This window comes from Prionailurus bengalensis, chromosome B1 (assembly GCF_016509475.1).
Source record: "Prionailurus bengalensis isolate Pbe53 chromosome B1, Fcat_Pben_1.1_paternal_pri, whole genome shotgun sequence".
NCBI classification, from domain to species: Eukaryota; Metazoa; Chordata; class Mammalia; order Carnivora; family Felidae; genus Prionailurus; species Prionailurus bengalensis.
Genome location: NC_057344.1, coordinates 160,959,131 through 160,975,039, shown reverse-complemented (window position 1 = coordinate 160,975,039; position 15,909 = coordinate 160,959,131). Strand labels below are relative to the sequence as shown.

Here is a 15,909-nt window from a genome sequence, read left to right as displayed (position 1 = left end):
AGGAAACAACCAACAAAACTAAAAGGCAACCAACGGAATGGGAAAAGATATTCGCAAATGACATATCGGACAAAGGGCTAGTCTCCAAAATCTATAAAGAGCTCACCAAACTCCACACCCGAAAACCAAATAACCCAGTGAAGAAATGGGCAGAAAACATGAATAGACACTTCTCTAAAGAAGACATCCGGATGGCCAACAGGCACATGAAAAGATGTTCAACGTCGCTCCTTATCAGGGAAATACAAATCAAAACCACACTCAGATATCACCTCACGCCAGTCAGAGTGGCCAAAATGAACAAATCAGGAGACTATAGATGCTGGAGAGGATGTGGAGAAACGGGAACCCTCTTGCACTGTTGGTGGGAATGCAAACTGGTGCAGCTGCTCTGGAAAGCAGTGTGGAGGTTCCTCAGAAAATTAAAAATAGACCTACCCTATGACCCAGCAATAGCACTGCTAGGAATTTATCCAAGGGATACAGGAGTACTGATGCATAGGGCCACTTGTACCCCAATGTTCATAGCAGCACTCTCAACAATAGCCAAATTATGGAAAGAGCCTAAATGTCCATCAACTGATGAATGGATAAAGAAATTGTGGTTTATATACACAATGGAATATTACGTGGCAATGAGAAAAAATGAAATATGGCCTTTTGTAGCAACGTGGATGGAACTGGAGAGTGTGATGCTAAGTGAAATAAGCCATACAGAGAAAGACAGATACCATATGGTTTCACTCTTATGTGGATCCTGAGAAACTTAACAGGAACCCATGGGGGAGGGGAAGGAAAAAAAAAAAAAAGAGGTTAGAATGGGAGAGAGCCAAAGCATAAGAGACTGTTAAAAACTGAGAACAAACTGAGGGTTGATGGGGGGTGGGAGGGAGGAGAGGGTGGGTGATGGGTATTGAGGAGGGCACCTTTTGGGATGAGCACTGGGTGTTGTATGGAAACCAATTTGTCAATAAATTTCATAAAAAAAAAAAAAAAAAAAGACCTAAATGTGAAACCAAAACCATAAAACTCTTAGAAAAAAACAGACCATAATCTCTTTAACATCAGCCTTAGCAACATTTTTCTAAATATGTCTCCTCAAGCAAGGGAAACAAAAGCAAAATTATTGGAACTTCAGCAAAATAAAAAGATTTTGCACAGAGAAGTAAGCCATCAATAAAAGGTGAAAGCCATCAATAAAAGGGCAACCTACTAAATGGGAGAAAATACTTCCAAATGATGTAGCTGATAAATGGTTAATATCCAAAATATATGAAGAGCTTTTAGAATTCAACATCAAAAAAATAATAATAATAATAAACCAAAACCAAAACAAATAATCCCATTAAAAAAATAGGCAGATGTGGGAATGCAAGCTGGTGCAGCCACTCTGGAAAACAGTATGGAGGTTCCTCAAAAACTAAAAATAGAACTACCCTACGACCCAGCAATTGCACTACCAGGCATTTATCCACGGGATACAGGTGTGCCGTTTCAAAGGGACACATGCACCCCCATGTTTATAGCAGCCCTATCAACAATGGCCAAAATATGGAAAGAGCCCAAATGTCCACTGATGGATGAATAAAGAAGATGTGTATATATACACAATGGAGTATTACTCAGCAATCAAAAAGAATGAAATCTTGCCATTTGCAACTACGTGGATGGAACTGGAGGGTATTATGCTAAGTGAAATTAGAGAAAGACAAAAATCGTATGACTTCACTCATGTAAGGACTTTAACAGACAAAACATGAACATAAGGGAATGGAAACAAAAATAATATAAAAACAGGAGGGGGACAAAACAGAAGAGACTCATAAATATGGAGAACAAACTGAGGGTTACTGGAGGGGTTGTGGGAGGGGGGATGGGCTAAATGGGTAAGGGGCATTAAGGAGTCTACTCCTGAAATCATTGTTGCACTATATGCTAACTAATTTGGATGTAAATTTAAAAAAAATAAAAATAAAATTAAAAAAAAAATAGGCAGAGGACCTGAATAGATATTTTCCACAGACGACATCTAGATGGCCAACAGGCACATGAAAGACATTCAACATCACTAATCAGGGAAATGCAAATCAAAAATACGAGATACTACCTCACATTTGTCAAAATGAGTAGAATCAAAAAGACAAGAAATAACAAATATTGGTGAGGATGTAAATTGGTGCAGCCACTGTGGTAAACTGGATGGAGGTTCCTCAAAAACTTAAAATTAGAACTACCATATGAGCGGAGCACCTGGGTGGCTCTCAGTCGGTTAAGCATCTGAATCTTGATCTCAGCTCAGATCATGATCTCACAGTTCATGAGATTAAACCCTGCATCGGGTTCTGTGCTGATAGTGCAGAGACTGCTTGGGATTCTCTTTCTCCTTCTCAAGATAAATAAACATTAAAAAAAAAAAAAAAAAAGGATACCATATGATCCAGTAATTCCACTACTGGGCATTTACCCAAAGAAAATGAAAACATAATACAAGAAGATATACGCATTCCTATGTGCATTGCAGGGCTATTTACAGCAGCCAAGATATGGAAGCAACCAAGTGTCCAATAAATAAATGGATAAAGATGCTGTAATGTACACATACACACACATGAATATTATTCAGCCATAAAAAGGAGATCTTGCCATTTGCAACACAGACTTCAAGGGAATTATGCTAAATGAAACAAGAGAGAGAAATATACCATGATTTCATTTATATGTGTAATCTAAAGAACAAAAACAAAAAACATGAACAGACTCATAAATACAGAGAACAAATGTGGTTGCCATAGGGGGAGAAGGGTGGGTGAAAATGGGTGAAAAGGAGATACAGGCTTCCAGTTTATGGAATAAGTTATGGGGATAAAAGGTACAGCATAGGGAATACAGTCAATAACATTGTAATACCATTATATGGCAACAGATGGTAGCTACACTTACAATGAAGATAACATATAAACTTGAACCACTACGTTGTACACTTGAAACTAACATTGGATGCCAACTATACTTCAATTAAAAAAAAGAATTAGGGGCACCTGGGTGGCGCAGTCGGTTAAGCGTCCGACTTCAGCCAGGTCACGATCTCGCGGTCCGTGAGTTCGAGCCCCACGTCAGGCTCTGGGCTGATGGCTCAGAGCCTGGAGCCTGTTTCCGATTCTGTGTCTCCCTCTCTCTCTGCCCCTCCCCCGTTCATGCTCTGTCTCTCTCTGTCCCCAAAATAAATAAAAACGTTGAAAAAAAAAATTTAAAAAAAAAAAAAAAAAGAATTAAACTCATAAAATCTCTCAAGTGACTACAAAGTAATGACCAAATAACATTTGCCTTACTTATTCTGCAGTTCAACAAGTGCTTTTCAAATTCAAAATGTTACATAAGTATTACATTATACAGCTCTTAGTGAATGTGCATAACCTTATACCATAAGAATAAAGGGCTCTAAAAATCTTAAATTCTGTAATCGCAATTATTTTCAATATTCACACATCTGTCTGTAATACTGAAATAATAGGGAATAAAAGGTACAGCATAGGGAATATAGTCAGTGATACCATAATCACACTGTACAGTGAGTTGGTAGCTACACTTGTAGTGACCTTAGCATAATGTATAGAGATGCTCAATCACGATGTTGCACACCTGAAACCAATGTAACATTTTGTATCAACTCTATGCACATTAAAAACAATTTTTAATACTGAAATATAATTAATCAGAACATATTTTACCCAATGTATTTAAATCCTGGCTTTGTTATATAGTGGTTTTGTAAATGGTACCAATTATACTTTGTTGAGCTTTATTGTCATTTAGAAAATGAAGGTAATATTTAGCTGGAAGCTGAGCATTACATAAATGAGCATAGTTCAAAGTGCCTCACTTTGCAGTGTTTCCTACACCAGGTATTGTTCTAGGTGTTGAGGATATGATCCTAAGTGACAAACTGTTACAAACAAGTTTCCTGTCCTCACAGAGGAAGAGAAGTTGGCTAAAGTGACTGAGGAGATCTGGGAGGAAAACTAGACCAGTCATGACATCACAAAAGCCTTTAAAATAGTTTCAAAAAAGAGGAAATGTAAAAAATGTACTTGGGACTGACTGAAAAGGGGCACAAGGATTTTGAAATTAAGGAAAACATTTATATCATGATTTAAGAGGTGTTTTCATAACTGTTTATATTTGCCAAAACTCATTAAAATGTACACATAAACTAGGTGATTTTTACTCTATGTACATTATACCTCAATAACTCTGATTTCTGAAAGATGTGAAATATTTTTGAAAAAGGTAGGAGAGCTGTTCTAGATGAAAGGATACTAAGGAGGTGTGAGAAAGGGATATATTATATGATATTTGACTGGATTTTGTACCCTTCCCCCGAAAAAGCTAAAAGGATTTTTTGGAGGCAAATATGGAAATCTGAATATGGACTATATTAAAACGTATTGTATCAATGCTAAAAAAGAAAATCATGAGAAAATACATTTACAATGGTGTACTGTACTGTATTAAAAAAAACAAACAAAACAAAAAAAAAACCATCGCATGTTAGTGGACCTGCGCAGTTCAAACCATGTCCAAAGGTCAACTATACGTTATAAGTAGCTGGAATCAGGTCTTGGGCTTCTTTCACGTACTGATGCCCTTCCAAAAAACTTGTCTTTAGTGTATGGTTTCTCAATCTCAACACTACTGACATTTTGCACCAGATAAATCTTTGTAGGTGATCTTGTGCTTTATAGGATTTTTAGCAGCATCTATGGCCTCTACCCACTAGATGCCAGGAGCACCGCACTGTCAGCATAATAAAAAATAACTGTGGACATTGCCAAATGTCTCCTGGGAGGCAAAATGATCTCCAACTGAGAACTACTATTCTAGTGGATGCTGGGTTCAGTAAGTACATCCTGATTGCTCATGTGTCAAGGAGGAACACTTATACCATCATCAAAGTAATGGAACCGGAAGCAAGGGACTTCCTATGGTGTTTTCTATATGCCCAACTCTTTATATAAGCAGTTATAAAGAACACGCAATACTGACAATTCTCAAATTCAACCACCTCTTTTATAAAACCTTCACCAAGGCTGTCAAGAAAAACGAATGTCACATTCCCATTTTAGCTTTGTTTATTACATCAACAAAGAAATAACCAGGGTCACCTGGGTGGCTCAGTTGGTTAAGTGTCCAACTTTAGCTCAGGTCATAACCTCGCAGTTCATGAGTTCAAGCCCCACAGTGGGCTCTCTGCTATCAGCATGGAGCCTGCTTTGGATCTTATGTCCCCCTCTTTGCCCCTCTCCAGCTTTCTGGTGTTCTCACAAAAATAAACAAACATTAAAAAAGCAAACAAACAAATAACCAATCTGAGAAAACTTTTGACTACACATTAATGTTTATTTAGAAAATATTCACCAATTATACTTTAGTTGTCTCCTTCTAGAGTCTTTATTCTAATACTCGTGATTCCCTAGCATCTCAAGCTTTTGATATTTTTCATTATATATTCAGAGATGCACAGACATATAGATACCTAAGTGGAACACATTTAAGTTATCCTCAAATACAAATTGGTTCAGCTAGGAAATGGGTGAAAACAGGCTAAACTGAATATATGTTCTATAATGTTCTTTTCTCCTCTTTGGTAAAACAATATTTTATGAAGAAATAATGAAACATGGGCTGGATCTTCCTGAACATGTAATAACCAACTCTTGCCCATAAAGCAATGTCTCTTGGCTAGATATCTGGTTGGCAGTCACTTAAAAATTAAAAAATAAATTTAGGAAGTGCCTGACCGGCTCTGTTGGTTAAGCGTCCAACTCTTGATTTCGGCTCAGGTCATGATCTCGCTCGATTGTGAGATCAAGCCCCATGTCAACCTCTGTGCTGGCTGCATAGAGCCTGCTTGGGATTCTCTCTCTCCCTCTCTCTGCCCCTCCCCGGCTTGTGTTCTCAAAATAAATGGGCATTTTAAAAAAATAAATAGACTAGACCTCTCTGGAAAACTCTAAGTGCCAATCTCTTTTTCAAAATCTAAGCCTGGTTATAGTTCTTTAATGTTGTTGATCACTAAAAATTGCTACAAATATACAAAGATATGGTTTTGGGGCACCTGGGTGGCTCAGTCAGTTGAGCATCCAACTCTTGATTTCGGCTCAGGTCATAATCTCAGTTTGTGAGTTCAAGCCCCATGTTGGGGTCTGCACTGACAGCTCAAGGCCTGCTTGGGATTCTCTCTCTCCCTCCCTCTGTACCTGCTTCCCTCTCCCTCTCAAAAATAAATAAAATTTTAAAAAAGGTTTCCATTATTATAAAATTTTCCTAGAAACAACTTTGGAAAGAGAAAGGAAATTCAAAATAATGCACAGTAATTATATGTCTAGGGCATATAGCCTTCATGCTATAGGGCAGTGTTTCTCAATAGAGTGTAGGAGGTGAATTGTACCTCCAGGAGACATCTGGCCATTTCTGGAGACAATTTTCATTGTCACAACTGGGATGGGGTGGGGTCGAGGCAGTGCTACTGGCATTTAGTGGGTGGAAATCAGGGAGGCTGTTCAAATAACCTGTAATGTACAGGATACTCCTCACAACAATTATCCAACCCAAATGTCTACATTTAGGAAACGTAGAAATGTACACACACACCCTTCAATTGAAAGATAAACACACACACAAAAATTTAAATACACACACTTACATTAATTTGCTGTTTTTCAACAAGAATATAACTTAGATTACATTTTTTCATAAAATGAGTTGACAACGCTGGTGGTGCATCTGGATCAATAGGAGCATAAGCAGCAGGGACTTGGAGAATTCTAAATAAAGAGTACAGAATAGCATTTCTTCAGCATAGAAGATCTGTTGAAAATCATCTTTAAGTATTTCTATTTCCCTATGTACTTTACCAACGACTATATCAGAAATGCCAATGTTTTTGTTGACACATTGTTGCTTATAGTTATTTCTATTTTGTTTTTAAGGCAGAATATCCACCATTAAATTTTTATCACTTTAAGATCCAAAATCAGTTAGTTGTTTTAACTAAAAGTACTCTGAGATAAGGGTGCTGGTCTGGCTCAGTCAGTAGAGCACAAGACTCTTGATACTGGGGTTGTGGGAAATCAAACCCCAAACTGGGTGTAGAGATTACTTAAAAATAAAATCTAAAAAAAGTACTTTCAGGTATACTTTGGGGACAATGGATTTTTGCACATAGTAAATTTTGAATAAAATTTTTTCAATGATTGAATGGAAGCCAAATTTTAACTTTTTTTGCTTTACATTTATACATTAATCTACTAACACACATATTATGGGATGAACATCAACTTTTCTACTTCTTTAATAGCTTTTATTTACTGTAGAACCCTAGTACAGAAATCACTATATAAGGATAATATTCTATAACAACTTAATGATGAACATTTTGCAAATAATAATTAGTGTCCTCAGTCCATAGCTCATTTTTTTATGAACCAACATCCAAAAGTTCACTTATTCATTCATTTACTGAATACTTTGAGTACCTAAACTTCAGTCTCAGGAGAAAAAATAGTCATGTTATTTCTGAAATACTTGTTTGCTTTGATATAACAAATTTATGACCATTTTCTTTTGGTAGACAAATGAAGCCCTTATATTTTGGAGATACTTAAATATTCTATTAATGAAAATTTCTTGTCTCCTAAATAAACTCAGATCAATTAAATGATTAAAAATAATTGTTGGGAAATACGAACTTCTTTAGCCTCTCTAAAATTGACCAAGCAACACTATTCTGTATACTATTGTATTTTTATGTAAGATACAACATTCTATGTATTAAAAAATTATAAATTAGGTTAGAAAACTAAAAATTCAGTATTAAAATAATTACCCTAAAATCCAAGAGGGTAAGTTAATACCAGGATGGCAGTAGAGACCAACTTCCCGAATTCCTTGAAAGTCACAGTGTAATAGTAGAAAATTTGATAATTCTGAAGCAGCATGAACCACAGACTTATAGGTGTAATAAACTGGAGGCTGGTTGTTACACTCATCAAAACATACAGCTATTTTATCTGAATAAATGGAGGCAGCCCGATGTACCAATTCCTGAAGAGTCATTTCACTGGTTTATTGAAGCCTCATTGGTAGCAGAGAACTCCACCTATATACAGAAATATTATGGGGATAGGGAGTTTTAGGGAACATGGCAGGGTGAAAGGGAGAGAGAAACTTCAATACAAATCATTCCTCACAAAAACAACTATATCAAAAACATAATTAATCTCTGAATTTAGGAAGTATGTTGAGAACAAGGAGTTGAAAATTAATCTGATACTATCAACCTAACACTAGGTCTGAGCTGGAAGAAAATTTGGGAGAGGAGTGGTATACACAGATGAGAATGAAACAGGTAGAAATGTAGAATTCTCTCTCAACTTACCACAATGTAAAAAATGCATATAAAAAATTAACCAATAAAACCCACTTTAGGCGTGTCTGGGTGGCTCAGTTAAGTGTCCAACTTCGGCTCAGGTCATAATCTCAAGGTTCATGGGTTCAAGCCCCGTGCTGGACTCTGTCCTGACAGATCAGAGCTGGAGCCTGTTTTGGATTCTGTCTCTCCCTCTCTCTCTGCCCCTCCCCCACTAATGCTCAGTCTCTCTCTCTCAAGAATAAACATTAAGGAAAAAAAAAAAACAATTTAAAGCACTACATGCTTAATTTTCTTTTCATTTTTCTTTGGTTTCCATCCCAGATTAAGATAAAGTAGTTAAAATCCTGCAAAATGTCTTTGAAGAGATTAATACAAATAAACTATACTTTTAGAAACTGAAGTTAGGTGAAAGCAAAGTCAACCTTTGATAGAAAAAAGGAAAATCTATCTAAATCGATCCAGTTTTAGTCCACTGTATATAAACTATGATATTATTTAAGACTTCAGAAGTCACATCAAGTCCCTTTTGTAATTGTTGAATAAGCTCTTTATCCTCTAGTTTTGTTTTTTTTTTTTTAATGTTTATTTTTGAGAGGGAGCAAGAGAACCCACGCGCACACACACATGCACGAGCAGGGGAGGGGCAAAGAAAGAGGGGGACAGAGGATCTAAAGCAGGCTCTGTGCTAACAGCAGAGAGTCTGATGTGGGGTTGAAACTCATGAACTGGAGATCATGACCTGAGCCAAAGTTGGATGCTTAACTGACTGAGCCACGCAGGCACCCCAGAGTAGAAATAGTAATTCATCAAAACAAAACAAAACAAACCAACAAACAAAAAAACCCTTTAGGGATCACTGATTTAAAAGAAACAATTACTAGTATTTCCTTGAAAGGCAAGGTGATTTTTTTCTCTTCTGTGAACTCTTTTCCATATTTCAAAAGCAAATGAGATTTACCCAGTAGCCTATTTTAATTATTCAAGTTTATTTGTTCATATTTATTTGAACTGATTTCATTACTAATTCAAAATAAAATTAACCAGGTTGTCTGAGTGGCTCAATTAGTAAAGCATCTGACTCTTGATTCCAGCTCAGGTCATGATCTCACAGTTCATGGACTGAGCCCCTTGTAGGGCTCTCTACTGACAATGTGGTTGCTTGGGATTCTCTCCCTCTTAAAATAAACTTTAAAGAAATAAAAATAGAGGAGCCTGGGTGGCTCCGTCAATTAAGCATCTGACTACATCTCAGGTTATGATTTCCTGGTTCGTGAGTTTGAGCCCCATGTTGGGCTCTGTGCTGGCAACTGAGCCTGGAACCTGCTTCAGATCCTGTGTCTCCCTCTTTCTCTGTCCCTCGCCGACTTGCACTCTGTTATTCTCTCTCCAAAATAAATAAATAAATAAATAAATAAATAAATAAACAAACAAACAAACAAACAAACATAAAAATTTTTAATTAAAAAAAGAAATAAAGGAGCTCTTGGGGGGGGCTCAGTCGGTTAGGCAGCCGAATTTAGTTCAGGTCATGATCTTAACACTCGTGAGTTCAAGCACCACGTTGGGCTCTGTGCTGACAGCTCAAAGCCTGGAGCCTGTTTCCGATTCTGTGTCTCCCTCTCTTTGCCCCTCTCTTGCTCACGCTCTCTTTCTCTACAAAATAAAAGTTTAAAAAAATTTTTTTAATAAAAAAATAAAAAATAAGGGGTGCCTGGGTGGCTCAGTTGGTTAAGCGTCCGACTTCAGCTCAGGTCATGATCTCTCAGTCTGTGAGTTCAAGCCCTGCATCGGGTTCTGTGCTGACAGCTCAGAGCCTGGAGACTGCTTGGGATTCTGTGTCTCCCTCTCTCTCTGTCCCTCCCCTGCTCACGACTCTGTCTCTCTCTCAAAAAGTAAATAAACATTAAAAAAATTTTTTAAAAGAAATAAAAAATAAAATTAACTTTCACCCATGTCATTTAATTGATATGAATTAGAGAACAAAAAAGAGCAAAATGAACCAATAACTATTGAGACCCATAAGTTTTGAAAATGCTATGATTTCTAAATATAAAGTTTAAAAATAGAAGATCTTTGGTATTTACAGTATTTTTAGTAAGCATTTCTATAAATATTTTCTTTTGTAATATACAAGATTAAAATTTTAAGCTCTTCCTCATACACACAAATTATCATTATATAAAGATGACTGTCCATACTATCCATTAATCATGCCAAATGAGTTTATCCCTGACAAGGTATAGTCAGTACAGAAGGATACCTTCTGCTACTCTCTCCCACTGTGAATAACAAATTGCCTATATTATACTAAGGCATTTTCATAAAAATCTTATGTGTATGTGCCAAAAAATTGCATTTTTCTAATATTTATTTGAGAGAGAGAGAGAGAGGGAGGGAGGGAGGGGGGGAAGGGAGGGAGGGAGAGGGCCAGAGAGAGAAGGAAACACAGAATCTGAAACAGGTTCTGACCTGTCAGCATAGAGCCCGATGCGGGGCTTGAATTCATGAACTGTGAGATCATGACCTAAGCCGAAGTCAGATGCTTAACCACCTGAGCCACCCAGGTGTCCCCAAAATTGCATTTTTTAATGCAAAAGCAATTATAGCACTTAATTTTCCATGAGGACATTCTGATTAATTTTTATACTCCAAAATACTTGACTTCAAAGTTAAGGGGCAAGATTATAAAGGTAACTGAAGATACACCATTTTTATGACAAATTACAAGGCTACCACACCTCTCTATACAATTAATAGGTTTTTCTACTTTTAACTGTCAGTTTCCCAGGGGTTGCTACACACTTAAGACAAAATCTACTCTCCAAGGTTTTTATTTTCATTAACTGAATCATAAAATAAATATCCTCTCCAATAAAGAATACTATACTTAAAAAAAAAAAAAAAGAGGGGTATCTGGGTGGCTCACTGAGCATCCTAGTTCTGGTTTTGGCTCAGGTCATGATATCCCGGTTGGGTTGATGAGTCTGAGCCCCATACTGAGCTCTGAGCTGACAGCCAGGGTCTTGGGATTCTGTCTCCCTTTCTCTCTGCCCCTCCCCTGCTTGCTCTTTCTCTCAAAGAATAAACATTTTTTTAAAAAATAAAAAACAAATACATGAATGAACAAATAAATATAAGAACACTATATACTTTTATACACCCAAACATTTCTGAGCCCTTATAAGAGTGGGGGGGGGGGGGGGAGAAGCAAGTAAGTTTAGCAGATTCACATGTAATGGAACCATGAAGTTAAAGATATTCCCTACTTCATTTACAGCAGTAGATGCTGCTATTTAGTCTTCAAAGGTCTTAAGACTGTCAACAAACTGTCGTGCTCCAGAGGTCTCTCTAGGTTATTAGTTATCTTAAAGACAGTTAAATAATCTAGAAACTTCCCCCCTCCCCATCCATGGGCTTCTTAATTTCCATTACACAACTACATTGAATAACAATGTACTTTATAGCTTCCAAACCTAGTAAGGAGGTGGGGCACACTTATTTTCTTCTAAAGAAGGGGCAGAGGGTCCGAGGCTGGGCAACTCAGGAAGAGATCGCACAGGTCACTTTAGTCTGCACATCAACCTGCCAGATGCCACTGACTCACATCCGAAGCAAAGCAGTGGCCCTGAAGTTCAACAATCTGTGCACAGGCAGCGCCAGGCCTCACCTTACTTCACTTCTCCCACACAAGTCCCCGCTGGACACCACCTCCTGCGAGACTCACTTTGAAGGCCTGGCCTGAGGGTTGGGGCAGAGGTCTGAGCGCAACCTGACCCCCCAACAAGCTGAATGGGAGCCCTCACCACACATACGTGAAAGAGCAGCCACACCCAAGCCGTAAAGCCTGCTGGCCGCAATGACCGCTGGGATCTAAGAGGCGCAGGCTGTCGCGTAAATCTTCTGCGTCGCTGTTGCAATGACGTAAGCCGAGCTACCCGGAGCAGGTAGTGTCTCACTGCCCCGCCCCCTCCCGAGAGGGCTGGGCCAACCTGGGAGTAGAGCTGGCAGCTTTTTTGCCTAATGCTGTCAGCTCAGGCACCTGTTTTGGTCACGCTGGGCAAGCTCCACCAGTGTGGAGCTATACCAAGAAACTGGGGCAAAGTACTTTAATTCAGAGACGGTGTTTTCTTTTCCACAAAGTGGAGAGAAAGATATTGCCTAGGGTTGATGTAAAGGAAGATGAAATAGTTGTGAAGTGCAATAGAAAGTGAACTTAATCCGCCTGGGTGGCTCAGTAGGTTAGGCGTCCGACTTCGGTTTAAGTCATGATCTCACGGCTTGTGAGTTTGAGCCCCTCGCGGGGCTCTGTGCTGACAACACAGACCCTGGAGCCTGCTTTGGATTCTGTGTCTCCCTCTCTGGCTGCCCCTCCCCTGCTCACACTCTGTCTCTCTCAAAAATAAACAAACGTTAAATTAAAAAGAAAAGAAAAAAAGAAAACGCTTAATCCATTCTATATTGTCTGGAAATCTGCGGTAGCGTTTGGGAAGATTGTGACTCCTACAACGAAGCCTGCAAAGGAGATCCCTGTCAAAATTAGGCTGAGGCAGACATAATTGGAAGAAACAGGTTTTAAACGATGACTAAAAAATTTTTTCACTAATAGGAGCAATAAATAAAACAGGTCTGAGTGGGAGAGAGTGACCAAAGCTACACGCCTAAATAATAATTGGTTTCCAAGTTATCGTTGGAGACATAAATTATTACAAGTATCAAAGGCAAGAATGCTATTTTTAAGCTACTCTCTGCAATAGCTGAGTTTGTTGTTGTTGTTTTGGGGTGTGTGTGTGCTGAAGGACTGAGAAAACAGCCCAGCATGGACAACCATACATGAAAAATCATGGGACACCCTGTGTCCTTAAGGGTCAGTGGTAAGAAACTAGCAGTAATCCAAGCAAGGGTTAGCTCCACCTGCTCATTGATACTTTCACCCAGACGTACCACAGGCTACTCAAACTATCATCTTTTTTTTTTTTTTTTTTTTTAGGAGGAAGGGGGTATTCCCAAACTTATTTCTGTATTTGAGAATGACACCATCATCCACCCAGCCAGTAAAGAAATCTAGACACCAGCCCCACCCCCCCTACATACCCAATTAGACCCTATGTCTCCAGTCCCTAATCTCAAAGTCTAGCTGCTGTGGTGATGTTAAACAGATTACAGATTCCTGGACCTCTATCCCCAGAGGTTCTGAATTAGTTTTCTACAGAAGGACCTACAATCTGCATTTAAAAATTGTTCTTATCTTCATTTCCACTACTGCTACCTTAGTTCAGGTCTTCTTGGTCAGCTTTTCCCTAAAGCTTTTCCAGTCTTGCTTGGCTCCAACTCTGAATTGCTGCTAGAGTGATGTCGGTTTTATTCATTATCATCTTTCAACTCTGATATTAATGATAGCTTTTTTTTGTTTTTCCCCCTGTAGGATATGCTTTTTTCTTCTTTAGTTGACCTCAGACACTATCTTTCATGTTAGAGGCTTCCTGGGGTGTCTGGTAATTGTGACTTATCTGCACATATTTAAAAGTGGGACATTTAAAAGCAATTGGAAACAGAGTCTGTGGGACAAGTTCGTTGAAAATCAAGTTGAGAGAAGGGCTGTGGTGTATGTGGGGGTGGAGGGATGTGTCTCAGAATTGAGTATAAATTTTTTACTTAATTGTTTCAGGTGCCTGGTATCCTCTAACACAAAAATATTGTTTTACTCTTTCATGAATAAAAGACTTCAGAATTAAGCTGCAGGGGTGATGAGTAGTGGCATAAGGATATAACTCATTCCTAAATGACCTTCCAATCCTTTTAGTTACCCTTGTCAGCCCTTTTTCCAGAAGCCAACTTCTCAGGTTTTTAAGGGGTTCTGTGATATAAATAGGATTGTTTATTACTTTGTTCTCTGATTTAGAATTTAGCTTTTTCCAGGGGCTCCTGGGTGGTTCCGTTGGTTACATGTCCGATCTTGATTTTGGCTCAGGTCATGATCTCACAGTTTATGGGATAGAGCCCCATGTAGGGCTCCATGCTGACAGCTCGGAGCCTGTTTGGGATGCTTTCTCCACCCCAACCCACATGCACTCTCGCTCTCAAAATATATATAAATTCAACTTTTCCAAATCAGCTGAACCATTTGCTTTTGATTCCAGAATTTTATCTTTTCCTCTAATCCTTAAGAGTTTAGGACTCTTAAATCCCTTTAATATCATTTTCAAAGGGGCTTAAGAGGAAGCAAATGCAGAAGGCGGTGTTCAAGACACCATTTTTAGCTGGTAATCTAGAGTGACCATTCTAAAATATAAACCAGATTAACCATAACATTCTCCTGCTTAAGACCCCCTTCAGTGGTCCCTCATTGCCTGCAGGAGGACAGTCAGACTCTTTACCAGGGTAAACAAGATGGTTCTCTTTCTAGCCCTGTCAGTGGGCCACTGCTCCCCCCACCCCCTTCCTCATACCTGGTCCTGTAAGCTCCAGCTATGATGAGACCCTAGTAAATCTTCTGAATATACCAAGCCCTTATCAAATTTCCACACCTGTGTTTTGGCTAGGTCTCAGGCTGAAATACCCTTTCCTCTCCCTGTGCCTGTTTGATACACATTTACCCCTCTTAAGAAAACACACAGCTTAAACATCACCTTCTTGATTCCTTTCTTCAAGCCTTGTATTGGAATTTACCTATCCTCCCCCACCATCCCATGAACCCAGCATACTGTTGGGAGGAACACTCTGCCATGGGCCTGAATGTCCTTGCAAATTCTTGCTGGGCATGCCAAAAATACAAGGTATTGATTGCTTTTTATCCAGGTCATTTTTCAGGGTTGTTTGGGGTGACGGATCTTCAGAGCTGAGGTAATGCTTTCCCAAAGAGCCGGCTTGCTTCCATTTCCTATAAAAGCGAATCTCCCAAACTTAGTACTCTTTCCTGTAACACAACCTACTGCGTGCGCAGACATCCATCTCTGTCTGACTCCATTACCCCAGTGGGACTTGGGAGGCAGGGGGAACTGATAAATGAAGCTCTGGCCACTGCTTTTGCCTTGAATAATAAATTTCTCTTTGACCCAGGAATCTCATGTCTGCTGCCACAAAACAAAACTGTAACAGGCTAGCATATTAGCTTTTCCCTAGGGTAAAAGCCTTTGGACCCTTCCCAAATGGGGTCTTATATTTCTCACAGAAGCTAGCAACAGCTGCATTAAGTAGGCTCCATGCCCATGAACCCAATGCAGTGTTTAAACTCACAAACCTGAGATCGACTCGAGCTGAGATCAAAACTTTGATGCTTAACTGAGCTAAGCCATTCATGCACCCCAACTACATTATTTCTAAGTTTGACTTCTTATACTAGTTAAGTACCTTGCAAACAGAGTTTCAGGGTTTTTTTGTTATTGTTGTTTTTTGTTTTTAAGTAGGTCTCACGCCCAACACAGAGCCCAGCATGGAGCTTTAAGTCACAACACTGATATCAAGAGTCAGATGCTTAACTG

The 15,909-nt window shown here is 38.8% G+C and overlaps 1 protein-coding gene across 3 annotated transcripts in view; it reads right to left on the bottom strand.

Annotated features, from left to right (window-relative positions):
* The window catches only part of AASDH (aminoadipate-semialdehyde dehydrogenase), a 50,093-nt gene extending 37,795 nt beyond the window's left edge, over positions 1-12,298 (bottom strand). Inside the window, exons 1-3 of one of the 3 annotated variants that reach the window (XM_043604439.1) lie at positions 12,099-12,298; positions 7,886-8,158; positions 6,704-6,824 (exon numbers count right to left, since the gene is read on the bottom strand). In XM_043604439.1, coding sequence (XP_043460374.1) covers positions 6,704-6,824; positions 7,886-8,115 — 351 coding nt within the window. In that variant the 5' untranslated portion in view covers positions 8,116-8,158; positions 12,099-12,298. Of the gene's footprint in view, positions 1-6,703; positions 6,825-7,885; positions 8,159-12,098 lie in introns of those variants that run through there. The other 2 variants (XM_043604431.1, XM_043604448.1) reach the window with 2 other exon arrangements.
* Between the last annotated feature and the right edge of the window lie 3,611 nt (positions 12,299-15,909).